The sequence below is a fragment of the Phoxinus phoxinus genome, assembly GCF_949152265.1.
Source record: "Phoxinus phoxinus genome assembly, chromosome: 20".
Classification (NCBI taxonomy): domain Eukaryota; kingdom Metazoa; phylum Chordata; class Actinopteri; order Cypriniformes; family Leuciscidae; genus Phoxinus; species Phoxinus phoxinus.
Genome location: NC_136895.1, coordinates 31,637,241 through 31,651,337, shown reverse-complemented (window position 1 = coordinate 31,651,337; position 14,097 = coordinate 31,637,241). Strand labels below are relative to the sequence as shown.

Here is a 14,097-nt window from a genome sequence, read left to right as displayed (position 1 = left end):
GATATTTTTTGTGATGAAGTTAAAGAGACATTAAAAGGACATTTTCTCAAATGCAGGCAGCATGTGTGACTGATACACACACACACTCGCACACGAGGTTCGTATAGGGTTAAATAAAACGAGCCGCTGTGACGTCACAGCCGTGACGCGTGTGATCCGGAGCGCTCGCGCCGTCGGGACTCCCGTTCCCGTTTGATGAAGCGCGTCCCGGTAAACATGACACTTTTAACGAATCCTCGCTGATCCGCCTGGAAAATAACGCGAACGGGAAGGACTAAACTTTCGGGATCGTTCGTTATTCTGACGCGGTAAAAGTCTCTCGTAAGTTTGTTTCCCGTTTGTTTTGTTTTTGTCCTGTGGAGCGCAGTCATACGAGCCTCTGATGGGTTATTTACTGAGAGAAGTTTATGCGCAGATATAAAGTTTCAAAGAGCGTTTTAGATACATAGATAGATTATAAATTATAGGTGTGTATATATATTAGAAAAGTAAATAGATAGATAGATAGATAGATCAATAAGAAAGGATAGGTAGGTAGATATAGATAGATTATAAATGATATATATATATGAGAAAAGTAGACAGATAGATAGACAGACAGACAGACATGAAGATAGACGGATAGATGGATAGATAGATAGATAGATACATAGATAGATGGATAGATAGATAGATAGATAGATAGATAGATAGATAGACGGATAGATAGATAGATAGATAGATAGATAGACGGATAGATAGATAGACAGATAGATAGATAGATAGATAGATAGATAGATAGATAGATAGACGGATAGATAGATAGATAGATAGATAGATAGATAGATAGACGGATAGATAGATAGATAGATAGATAGATACATAGATAGATGGATAGATAGATAGATAGATAGATAGATAGATAGATAGATAGATAGATAGATAGATAGATAGATAGACGGATAGATAGATAGACAGATAGATAGATAGATAGATAGATAGATAGATAGATAGATAGATAGATAGATGTGTTGTTTGTAGGTGAAAGTTGTTTTGGGGTGATTTGGACGATCTGTGCTCTTGCGACACACTGGCACACAGTGTGTATTTACTAACCTGATACAAACACACACTGAACTCCAGGAACGAGCTGTAAAGTCACTGGCAATCAGATTGAAGTGGCTTCATTCATCACAGTTCAACATTATGTAAAAAGCCATCAAGGCCAGATAGTCGCCCACTCTCAGACCCGATAAAATAATATGTTGATGTGAACTTTGAGATGTTTGTGGTGGGACCCGTTCGTTGACCCTGAAAGGTCACGACCTGCCGCTTAATGTTAACACACCATCGGCTCTGTGTGTGACGGACCTCTAGAAACAACATCTCAGAGATATCATGAAGTGTGTGTCGGCTCTGAACATCTCAGGTGTGGTTATTGAACACATCTCTCTCTCTCTCTCTCTCTCTCTCTCTCTCTCTCTTTTTTTTTTTGTAGTTCTATCCATAGAATTTGAGTAGTTCTATGTGATTTTTTTTATAAATTAAGTTATTTATTTTATTTTATTTTGATGGTGTGTATACTTGATGTTTTGCAGTTAAACGCATGCCTGCGGTCTTTAGTGACCCGGGATGTCATTCACTACCCTATAAATAATACAGTTATAAAAGAATGCTAACGAGCCAAGGTGTGTAACAGTGTACGTATATTTTTTTCTGCACAACAATAATTGAATCTTAAGTGCAATTCACATTTATCTGATACACAACGATGAAGTGATGAAGTGACGTTTCACTCGTAGTTACCGCAGGCAGAAAACAAAAGAATAGGGAGAATCATCAGCAAATTTTCGTGAGTGCCAAAGCGAACTTTCCGGAAAGGTTCGTGGAATTAAAAAATCGGGGCCTTTAAGGAGTGTGGATAAAATCCTGAAGAGAATCTGCCAATCAGAGAAGTCACTGTTGTAAATATGTTTTATACTTCTAGTCATTGGCTAAAAGTAAGGTTTTGTTTTATGTCATTCGCAATGCATTTTAAAGGATTAGTTCACTTTTAAAACACTTTTGCTGATAGTTTACTCACCCCGATGTCATCAAGATGTCCATGTCTTTCTTTCTTCAGTGGAAAAGAAATGAAGGTTTTTGATGAACACATTTCTCCATATAATGGACGTCAATGGGCCCCAAACGGGTCAAGGTCCAGATGACAGTGTCAGCGCCGCTTCAACGGGCTTTAAACGACACCAGACGATGAATACGGGTCTTATCTAGCGAAACCATCGTCATTTCAAACATAAATAAACAAGTTTAAGTTTTATAAGTACAAACGCTCGCCTTGCTCTGTTCTGTGATGCGCGTTCGTGACGTCTGTAATACGCAGTTACGCTGTAAAGGTCACGCTTCTGTGAAAGTAAAACATTTCTGCTCTGACGAAAATGTTCTTTTAGGCTTTTTAATATTCCAACACCAGGATACACACACGAGATGGCCATTTTAACCGATAAACTGACACAAAGACATTTGAATATGTGTGTATGGTCCTCCTTCCTCACATCTGTAAACACTGACTCGTCAAGCGAGACCTTTACAGCGTAACTGTGTATTACGTGACGTCACGAACGCGCATCACAGAACAGAGCAAGGCGAGCGCTTGTGCTTATAAAACTTAAACTTGTTTATTTATGTTTGAAATGACGATGGTTCCGCTAGATAAGAGCCGTATTCATCGTCTGGTGTCGTTTAAAGCCCGTAGAAGCGGCGCTGACACTGTCATCTGGACCTTGAGCCGTTTGGGGCCCATTGACGTCCATTATATGGAGAAATGTGTTCATCAAAAACCTTCATTTCTTTTCCACTGAAGAAAGAAAGACATGGACATCTTGATGACATCGGGGTGAGTAATTTTTTTTAAAAGTGAACTAATCCTTCACGTTGTTTTATGAGTTATTAAATAATTTGACTCTTGCTAGAAACTTTTTGTAAACAATGTTTGTGAGTTTTGTAAGATGTTTGATCCGGAAGGTTTGACACTGGCTCTCTATTGAAGGATATTTTGAGGTTACAGGTCAACGGGTCTAACGAGCAGCTGTCAATCTGAGTCACTCGTTCTGATTAACTCGTTAACCTCACGGCGGTAAGGAAGTGACATCAGCGCTGCTGTTGCCATGGAGACTTCTTTAACCTCTTCAAGCGCTTGCTTCCAGTCCCATGATCCTCTGCTCTCACAGATCTGACCTGTCTGGTGGTTTGGGCTTTTTACAAGAGGTCAAAGGTCGTCTGCGTTCCACAGTGTAGGGGTCAAAAGGTCATTTGAGCTTTCAGAATGTAAACTAGTGCACTGCACACTACAGGTACATTAACAAGAACGTTGTGTTTAATTAATTACTTGCATTTAAATAAGTTATTACTATACTGCAGGAATAGTGTGCGTATTAGGTTAGCATGTCGCGCGTTTCACGGTGACCTTTGACCTCACACTGCTGTATGCGAGTTCTGTTGTAATGAAGCTCTTTAGGAAATCTGCTGTGTGTTTGACTTTGAACACACTCATTGATCCACACACTGACCCACACACAGTCTTCTGGCCAATCATGAGCACCCGCTGAAGCTGCAGAGAGCGATCGTGTGTTTGGTGGGAAAGTTGTTGTTGTAATGTGACAATCTGTGCTCTTGTTTATTTGTCTAAATGTGCTCAGATTATAATGACTGTAGATTCATCTTGTGGCTATTATTGAGTTTTGTTTAATTTTTGGTTTTGTTTGTTTAGTTTAGTTGTACAGCAGATTCTAATGATTACAGACTAAAGGCTCATTCTCTCAGCTCTATGGTGAACTCAGGTTGACTGAGACACTTTGCCATTGAAATGACTGGAAAAATGTGTCCCAATCAACCTGGATTCATAACTAATAATGATTAATGTATTAGCGTCCACAACAACATACGATTACTATAGTGATAACTACACATATTAGTGCCACACCGGCGGACGAAATCTATAACGATAACTATATTAGCATCCACACTAGCGTACAATAATTATAACAATAACTTTATTAGCGTCCATCCACAACAACATACGATTACTATAGTGATAACTATATTAGTGCAACACCAGTGTACGATAACTATAACGATAACTTTATTAGCGTCCGTCCACACCAACTTAGGATAACTATAACGATAACTATATTAGCTCCACACCAGTGTGCGATAACTATATTAGCGTACACACCAGTGTACGATAACTATAAAGATAACTTTATTAGTGCCACACCAGTGTACGATAACTATAGCGATTACTATATTAGCGTACACACCAGCGTACGATATTAGCGTACACACCAGCGTAGGATAACTATAGCGATTACTATATTAGCGTACACACCAGCGTACGATATTAGCGTACACACCAGCGTAGGATAACTATAGCGATTACTATATTAGCGTACACACCAGCGTACAACTATAGCGATTACTATATTAGCGTACACACCAGCGTACAACTATAGCGATTACTATATTAGCGTACACACCAGCGTAGGATAACTATAGCGATTGGCTGTCAATGTATTTATGGTTCATCAGCTGGAAAATACACGTTCTAAAAAGTGATTCCAATGATATCGTTCCTTGTATCGTTATAGTTATGGCGTGGACTCTGTTATTCTTTTACATTTAAAATTATTTTTAAACTAGATCTTTATTATTTACGCTATAGTTATCGTCCGCTGGTGTTAACGGCCCTTAACCCTTAAATAAATCTTGTGAATATGTTTTTGTTTGTTTTGTTCTAAAGCAAATAATAATGACTGTAGACGAACTCTAACATTAAACTAATGACTTTTATTTTATTTGACTTCTTTAGTTTGGTTTAGCTTGTTTTGTGGACAATGTAGTTACCAATTACTGTGTGAATGTCATTAATGCAAACACCAATCACAGCGCTACATCAAAGCTAGTGTGTTCAATTTTCTTTTTCTTTTGTATGTTAAAATATGTTTTCTAAACGTGCAGGACTCAAAAACAAAGGCTATGATGTTTGTTTGTGTGGCGTATGTGGAAACGCAGTCACAGTTCACAGACGTCAGAGTTTGAGTGGGGAAAGCGGTGAGCTCCAGTGAGAGGCATATCGGCGCGCCTGCAGCCGCTCCAGTGCCGGGCCTGACTGACCTCTGCTCCTCATTCTGACGCTCTCATTGTTTGTTTCTGCTGAAGCTAACACTGAGAAACTCACTCACAGTGTGTGTGTGTGTGTGTGTGTGTGTGTGTGTGTGTCAGAGGTCTGAAGATAGTCTGTGAACATTTGGGCTTTGCTTTGGTTCTGGTTCAGTCGCAGAAGTTTCATGTCTCTGCAGCTGGTGTGTGTGTTAGTTCCCAGAATGCAGTGCGTCAGTCGGTCGGGGGTGGGCGTACCACAGGTTTCTGGTGTCTTCTGAACACGATACAGCTGTCAAATCAGTGTTGTGTTATTTCAACTGTTCCTCGAATACACACACACACACACACTCTCTCTCTTCAGGCACTTTTAAGATTGGACCATGAAACTAAAGAACAACTTATAGTACTAAAGACGGTTATACTTTATTTTCAGGTGTCGTTGTTACAGTGTAATTATATATTTAAGTACTGAGTAATAATAATGAACTACATGTACTTACTATAGGGTTAGGGTTCGGTTGAGGGTTAGTTGCATGTAATTATGCATCATTTTACTGCTATTACTACGGTAAGTACATGTAACATATGTAACAAGGACACTGTAAAATAAAGTATATTTGGTTGTAATATTAACATTACTTATTTATAATTATATAGTCTAAATTATAAATGTAGTTTTTTCCAGACAAAAATGAAAGAAATTCAATTTGTGTGCCAACTAATCTACAAACTTTTTCATTAAATAGGCTTATATTAAAATTATAATTGAGGTAATCTATAGTCAAATCAAGTCACCTTCATTTATACAGCGCTTTAACAATAGAGTTTCACAGCAGCTTTACAGTGAAAACAGGAGATTACAGTAACAGTGTTCAGGCTTTACAGCAGCTCTAGAATAAAGTTATTGTCCAGATAAAGTTAGTTTAGATTGATTCATTCCCATTGCAAAGATCATTAGTTATTAACTTACCAAAAATATTGATGTCACCATCTTGTTAACGGCTCATATATGGACTTTTCTGATTCCTGTTGCAATAGGAAAAAACGAAAACTGCTCAACAAACCATTTCATCATTAGCATAATGTCTTAAAAAAATAATTATGGGACATAAAACGTGTGTTTTCCAGTTTTTAGCGTGTTTGTCTCTCACAGATGCAGTTATGACCACGACGGCTCATGAGCGTGTTTGAATTTCTGGAGATGGACGGAAGAGACTCGGCCTTTGTGTCCGGGAGGAGCAGATTACCCAGAGATCCCGGGGCAGTGGGCGGAGTCTGTGTGGCGAATAAAGACTCCTCCCCCTGCATTAGCCAGGGGGAGGGGCATGAGGACGAACGATTTGAGGATGTGCTTTGTGAACTTGGAGGAGGGGCGGAGCTTAACCTGGAGCTGGATGTGAGGGAGGAGCCTAAGGGGGTGGAGCTTAACTGGGAGACGAACCGACACGAGGCGAACGAACTGGAAGAGCAAAGCAACACGAGCCGTTCGACAACCAGTCCTGAACCTACAGCAACCTCCACAGGTGAGGATAACGATGCTGGTTATGGGGGGTGAATACTTTCGCACACTTTTATACGCGTCCGCACAATTCTCGCATAGAAATGCAGTTCTGTGTGTGTGTGTGTGTGTGTGTGTAGATCTGTGCAAAGCGTCGCCTCTTTCAGAGCAGCTCCTGCGGGGCCGAGACGAGGGGGCGGGGCTTAACATGGAGTGCCGCATCTGTGGAGACCGAGCCTCGGGATTCCACTACGGCGTTCATGCCTGTGAGGGCTGCAAGGTCAGAGGTCACGAGGTGTAAAGCGTACCTGAAAACCACACTTGAGTAAGAGTACAGATACCTTACAGCGAAAATGATGTTACAAGTCATCAATTTCAATACAAAAACTTTCTATTTCAGATAAATGCTGTTCTTTCGAACTTTTGAGCGGGAGTGTATACTTGTTCAAAAATGTACTCAAGTAGAGAGTAAAAGTTGCTAATATCTTTGATCGTAAAATTACAAAGTAGCCAAAAAGACACTTAAGTACAGTAACTAATTACATTTACTCCAATACGTTACACCACTGAGAGGTCATGCTCGCATCATTCTCCATCAAACCTCTTAGTTGACTGGAAAACTGTGTCTCTGTGTCTCTCAGGGATTTTTCCGGAGGACCATTCGAATGAAGTTGGAATATGATAAATGTGAGCGCAGCTGTAAGATCCAAAAGAAAAGTCGGAATAAATGCCAGTTCTGTCGATTTCAAAAGTGCCTGATGCTCGGGATGTCCCATGACGGTAAGCCAAACGCCAACTATCAAATATTGACTTTTACAGTGGCTTATGTTTACATGCACAACTTTAGTTTCAATCGGATGCATGAATCTGAATGTAGTGTTTACATGAACGCTAAACCTGTGATCGGGTTGATGTGCGCGTTTATATTTCACAAGATTCATATCGGAATATATATAAACAGCAGACTTAATATTTATCCATTTCTGGTCATAATTTGGAGACGATGAGCATATGATCCGTTGTGCCGCTGCTTATATTGATCCCTGTGTCTGTGTCTGAGAGTCTGAAGCGAGCACTGGCGGGCCGTTGTCCTGCTTCACTTCACAGACGCGGGGAAAGGAGGATTATATAACGACGAGACACTCATACGACACTTTATTCAACAGGAAGAACAGCTCGTTCAGTCATACGTCATTACGCTATTTCTACATCATTGCACATGCGCAATCCTTCCAGTTTTGATTCTCAATACGATCAAGTGTTTACATGTTCTCTCGATCGGATTAGAAAAGGAATAAACCACTCCTTTCAATCCGATCGAAATCTCATTGGGATCGAGCTCAATCGGATCGATCAAGGCGTTTACATGAAGGCTTTTCAGTCCGATTGAGCCGTCAATCCCATTACTAACGGATTGTTTGGTTGCATGTAAACGTAACCAGTGTTGACAGTGATTCTGTGTTGGTAGCGATCCGTTACGGACGGATGCCAGAGGCAGAGAAGCGCAAGCTAGTCGCGGGGATGTTAGCGGGGGAAAAGAGCTCCCAGACCTCCAGCGGTTCCGATCTGAAGTCTCTCGCCAAACGGGTCAACAACGCCTACCTGAAGAATCTCAACATGACCAAGAAGAAAGCTCGCAACATCCTGACGGGGAAGACCAGCGCAAGCACGGTAACCCTACGAGAAACGGCAAACGTTAAAGAGATCGTTCACCCAAACATGTAAATTCTGTCATTAATCACTCGCCCTCATGTCGTTCCAAACCCGTAAATCCTTCGTTCATCTTCGGAACACAAATTAAGATATTTCTGATGAAATCAGATTGCTCAGGCTCCATTGACAGCTATTGAATTAACACTTTGAAGGCCCAGAAAGGTAGGAAAGACATCGTTAAAATAGTCCATGTGACTGCAGTGCTTTAACCTTAATTTTATGAAGCGACGAGAATACTTTTTGTGTGCCAAAAAAAACAAATAACGACTTTATTCAACAATTTCTTCTCTTCCATATCAGTCTCGGACTCGTGTTCACGTTCTTCTTCAGAGAAGAAATTGTTGAATAAATTTGTTATTTTGTATTTTGTGAGTATTCTCGTCACTTCATAATATTAAGGTTGAACCACTGCAGTCACATGGACTATTTTAACAATGTCTTTCCTACCTTTCTGGGCCTTCAAAGTGTTAATTCAATAGCTGTCAATGGAGCCTGAGCAATCGGATTTCATCAAAAATATTTTAATTTGTGTTCCGAAGATGAATGAAGGTCTTACGGGTTTGGAACGACATGAGGGAGAGTAATTAATAAACATTTTAGGGGAACTATCCCTTTAAAAACATTGTCAATGAAGATTTGAGCGTCAGGTTTCTCTTTGTGTGTCCTTCAGCCGTTTGTCATTCATGACATGGACTCGCTGTGGCAGGCGGAAAACGGGCTGGTCTGGAATCAGGTGATTAACGGAGCTCCGCCCAATAAGGAGATCGGCGTGCACGTGTTTTACCGCTGTCAATGCACGACCGTGGAAACCGTACGAGAACTCACAGAGTTCTCCAAAAGCATCCCGGGATTCATCGACCTTTTCCTGAACGACCAGGTAACTGAATCAGGACACGAGGTGTAATTCATGAAAACTACTTTTTTTCGTTAAACCTAGGCGAATTCCCACGACAATGATATGCTTAAAACGGAGAAGTTTTTCCTTTGACTTTTCCGCGTACAAACGACACCATTGTTAAAACGATCCCCATTCACACGGATACGCGAAAATGATTAAAAACGCTGTATTCTGCTGCCTGGCCATTAGATGGCGATGAAACACTGTACATTGAAATCACTCGCGCCAGACGCTCTATTCGCGTTTGGTGTGAACGCAGCATAATACTTTTTCTATGTCCACAAAAGGCCTATTTCTCTCAAATATTGTTCACAAATCTGTCTAAATCTGTGTTAGTGAGCACTTCTCCTTTGCCGAGATTATCCATCCACCTGAGAGGTGTGGCATATCAAGATGCTGATTAGACAGCATGATTATTGCACAGGTGTGCCTTAGGCTGTCCACAGTAAAAGGCCACTCTAAAATGTGCAGTTTTATCACACATGCCACAGATGTCGCAAGTTTTGAGGGATCGTGCGATTGGCATGCTGACTGCAGGAGTGTCCACCAGAGCTGTTGCCCGTGAATTGAATGTTAATTTCTCTACCACAAGCCGACATTTTCGCGACTCTTGACTAGCTTGCCTTTGCTCCCCAGGTGACGCTGTTGAAGTACGGCGTCCACGAGTCGATTTTCGCCATGCTGCCGTCGCTCATGAATAAAGACGGGCTGTTGGTGGCGAACGGGCGGGGCTTCGTGACGAGGGAGTTCCTCCGCAGTCTTCGCAAACCCTTCAGCGAGATCATGGAGCCGAAGTTCGAGTTTGCGGTGAAGTTTAACGCTCTCGAGCTGGACGACAGCGACCTCGCCCTGTTCGTGGCCGCCATCATCCTGTGTGGAGGTGAGCTTTCGGCGACTTGTGTGAGATCGGGGTGTTTTTGAGGGTCAGGTTGATCTCTGTGGGTGTATTGAGTGCATTAAGGATGTTTTTGATACTTTATGGGCAGGGTTTGAAATTAACTTTTTCACTTATCGGCTAATTTGGCTACTAAAAAAAGAATAATAATAATTTTTAAATAAGAGAACCAGATTAACTATGTTGTATATATTTGGATTTCATACATTCATTTCTTATTCAAACAAAATTCTGTTATCCAGGATCTCATCCCTTCCGCTTTAATCAGTTAATCAGTCAGTTGTGTTCTGGTTATTATCGAAGGTTAGTGGGTATTTAGGGTGTTTGGATGCTTTATAGGGCCATTTGTGTTCTGAGTAGCCTAGTGTACAGCATAGTGGGTGCTTTGATGGGCATTAAGTGTTTAGGAGTTTCTTGGCATTTTTGGGGATCATTGGTGTGTTTTTGAGGGTCATTAAGTATTTAGGGAGTAATCTGGGTGTTTGAGTTTCATGATGGAACTACAGTAAGATAAATGACAAATAAAAGTGGTGGTTTGTGCTTGTTTGCTTGAGCGTAGATCGTCCAGGACTCATGAACGTCCATCAGGTGGAGGAGATCCAGGACAACATCCTCCAGGCGCTCAATCAGCACCTGACGCTCAATCACCCCGACGCCGGCTTCATCTTCCCCAAACTCCTGCAGAAGCTGGCCGACCTGCGGCAGCTGGTGACGGAGAACGCTCAACTGGTGCAGAAGATCAAGAAGACGGAGTCCGAGACGTCGCTGCACCCGCTTCTGCAGGAGATCTACCGGGACATGTACTGACCCAGACCATTCCAGGCTCGCGGACCAAATCACTGTGATCTTCAGCGCTCGAGTTGCTGCTTTTATAAAACTCTTTGGATCTTATGCGACTGGATGATTTGTTACTGAACTGAACTCTGAAGCAGACGAGAGACGCCATCGTAAACGCAATAAAGACCCTCATTTGCTGCTCAAATCTGCCTCACATATGCGTCACAACTTCTTTATCCGAATCTTTAAATCGCAGCATTGCATTCCTATTGAACTATTCACAATGTCTTTGATGGCACAATGATTTTTCGAGTATGGAAAAATGTCGCCAAATGACGTTAAATATCAAAGGTTGCTGCTACTAGCGAAACCCATTTTGCTCCATCTAATTTGGGTCGGTTCGCAGGCTTGTAACGTTGAGTTTTACTAGTACGTCCTTTGTCCTTTTGCTATGTTTGCAAGTCTTAAAGGCCAAAAACACGCGACATAAGTATGCTAACGTTATGAAACTAGATGTTTAACTAACCTAGCTTTAACTAACCTGCTTAGCAAGACTTCTAACTGTTGCGGCGTCTTGACCGTAGTTGAGCTGACTGTAGAAGAAGAGCGACTGCGCTAGTGTCTGCTAGCGCCCCCAGTGGTGAAACTGAGAATGCAGCACGTACTTGCGTTGTTTTATGAAGTGAAACTGTAACTAGAAGTGTTTGCATTCTCATACTTCATGAAAGAACACATTTTTACAAATAATCTTTCATGCTTCAAGATATGAAAATTAGATCGCGGATGAAAAGCCAATGTCTAAACCAGATGTTCTTGTGTTTTTATAAAACTTTTATAAAACTGTTTTTATAAATCTTAGGCGACTGGATGATTTGTTACTGACGAAATGCGAATTGAACTCTGAACTCGTAAACGCAATAAAGACCCTAATTTTGCTGCTCAAATCTGCCTCACATATTTTACTAGTACGTCGGTTTCCCTTTTTCTATGTTTGTAAGTCTTGAAGGCCAAAAACGCAAAACATGCATGCTAACATTATCAAAGAATATTTTGTATTTAGCTCCTATAAACGTTTCTACAGTTTAACTAGCTTTAACTAACCTGCTTAGCAAGACTTCAAACTGTTTCGGCGTCTTGACCGTAGTTGAGCTGACTGTAGAAGACCGATTGCGCTAATGTCTGCTAGCGCCCCCGGTGGCGATACTGAGAATGCAGCACGTACTTGTAATGTTTTTTAAATTGTTTTCTGACGCATTTCGTCACAAAACAATACGTGAAACTGTAACTAGAAGTGTTTGCATTCGCATAATTCATGAAAACACATTTTTAAAAGTAATCCTTCACGCTTCAAGATTTGAAAATTCGATCGCTGATGAAAAGCCAATGCCTAAACCAGATGTTCTGCGGGTTTAAGCTGGTCTCCCAGTCTAACCAGCCAAAAAAGTGCCCAAAACCTCTCAAAAACCAGCTAGGAGACTAGCTAAGACCAGCTGGTTGAACTGACCGAACATTATTACAACTTTTAAAACCTCAAACTTTCAGTTTTTTAAATTGTTTTTGTTTGCGTTTCTAAGAAATGATACTGTGATCACATTTATATATCAGAGTTCAGATCGGTGATTGAATATCTGACTCCAGAGTTTATATAAATATTATTTAATTACGCTTTTTTAGTTAGTTTCCTGAATCAGAGGCTATGGTTAACAACACAACATATATCGCTGTGTCCTTTGACCCTATGCGTATTGTAGGCCTCAATCTGATTTCATTTGTGTCATGGTCGTGCTGCTAACTGGTTCATGAAATGCTGTGAATCTGTGCGTTCTGGCCCGGAAACGAGTGCCGGTGAAATGTGTCCGAGTCTTCCTGTCGGAGGGGCCGCTTGTTTCCTGGTTATGTGAACGATGTGGACGAGAACTGACTGAACTGTTGCAGGGTGATGTTTTCTACAGGCTTTTGTAAAACATCTGAATAAAACTACAGGGTAAAACCTCACAGATTTATCTTCTGGCCTGTTTCATAAATGATTTTGCTAACCAAATGAAAATCTCTTATGCTCATATAGGGGTCACTCTGTAAGGGGGTGTTTTTGAGGGTCACTGTGTGTTTTAGGGGACCATTGGGGAGGTTCAGAGGGTCACTGTGTGTTTTAGGGGACCATTGGGGAGGTTCAGAGGGTCACTTTGTGTTTTAGGGGACCATTGGGGAGGTTTAGAGGGTCACTGTGTGTTTTAGGGGACCATTGGGGAGGTTCAAAGGGTCACTGTGTGTTTTAGGGGACCATTGGGGAGGTTTTGAGGGTCACTGTGTGTTTTAGGGGACCATTGGGGAGGTTTAGAGGGTCACTGTGTGTTTTAGGGGACCATTGGGGAGGTTTTGAGGGTCACTGTGTGTTTTAGGGGACCATTGGGGAGGTTTTGAGGGTCACTGTGTGTTTTAGGGGACCATTGGGGAGGTTTTGAGGGTCACTGTGTGTTTTAGGGGACCATTGGGGAGGTTTTGAGGGTCACTGTGTGTTTTAGGGGACCATTGGGGAGGTTTTGAGGGTCACTGTGTGTTTTAGGGGACCATTGGGGAGGTTTTGAGGGTCACTGTGTGTTTTAGGGGACCATTGGGGAGGTTTTGAGGGTCACTGTGTGTTTTAGGGGACCATTGGGGAGGTTCAGAGGGTCACTGTGTGTTTTAGGGGACCATTGGGGAGGTTTTGAGGGTCACTGTGTGTTTTAGGGGACCATTGGGGAGGTTCAGAGGGTCACTGTGTGTTTTAGGGGACCATTGGGGAGGTTTTGAGGGTCACTGTGTGTTTTAGGGGACCATTGGGGAGGTTCAAAGGGTCACTGTGTGTTTTAGGGGACCATTGGGGAGGTTCAGAGGGTCACTGTGTGTTTTAGGGGACCATTGGGGAGGTTTAGAGGGTCACTGTGTGTTTTAGGGGACCATTGGGGAGGTTTTGAGGGTCACTGTGTGTTTTAGGGGACCATTGGGGAGGTTTTGAGGGTCACTGTGTGTTTTAGGGGACCATTGGGGAGGTTTTGAGGGTCACTGTGTGTTTTAGGGGACCATTGGGGAGGTTTTGAGGGTCACTGTGTGTTTTAGGGGACCATTGGGGAGGTTTTGAGGGTCACTGTGTGTTTTAGGGGACCATTGGGGAGGTTTTGAGGGTCACTGTGTGTTTTAGGG

At 41.8% G+C, this 14,097-nt stretch overlaps 1 protein-coding gene across 4 annotated transcripts; it reads left to right on the top strand.

The window, feature by feature from the left end:
• The first annotated feature begins 136 nt into the window (after positions 1–136).
• Positions 137–12,912, top strand: pparda (peroxisome proliferator-activated receptor delta a). 4 transcript variants are annotated; one of them, XM_079593823.1, is made up of 8 exons: positions 137–321; positions 6,290–6,659; positions 6,775–6,914; positions 7,276–7,414; positions 8,103–8,305; positions 9,018–9,224; positions 9,882–10,125; positions 10,700–12,912. In XM_079593823.1, exons 2-8 carry the CDS (start codon positions 6,314–6,316, stop codon positions 10,945–10,947), a joined length of 1,527 nt encoding a protein of 508 aa, XP_079449949.1. In that variant the 5' UTR covers positions 137–321; positions 6,290–6,313; the 3' UTR covers positions 10,948–12,912. The 4 variants fall into 4 exon arrangements, with proteins under 4 accessions (XP_079449949.1, XP_079449952.1, XP_079449950.1 ...); XM_079593824.1 differs by having other exon boundaries at positions 183–321; positions 6,272–6,659; XM_079593825.1 differs by lacking the exon at positions 137–321 and adding an exon at positions 1,282–1,408.
• The last annotated feature ends 1,185 nt before the right edge of the window (positions 12,913–14,097 follow it).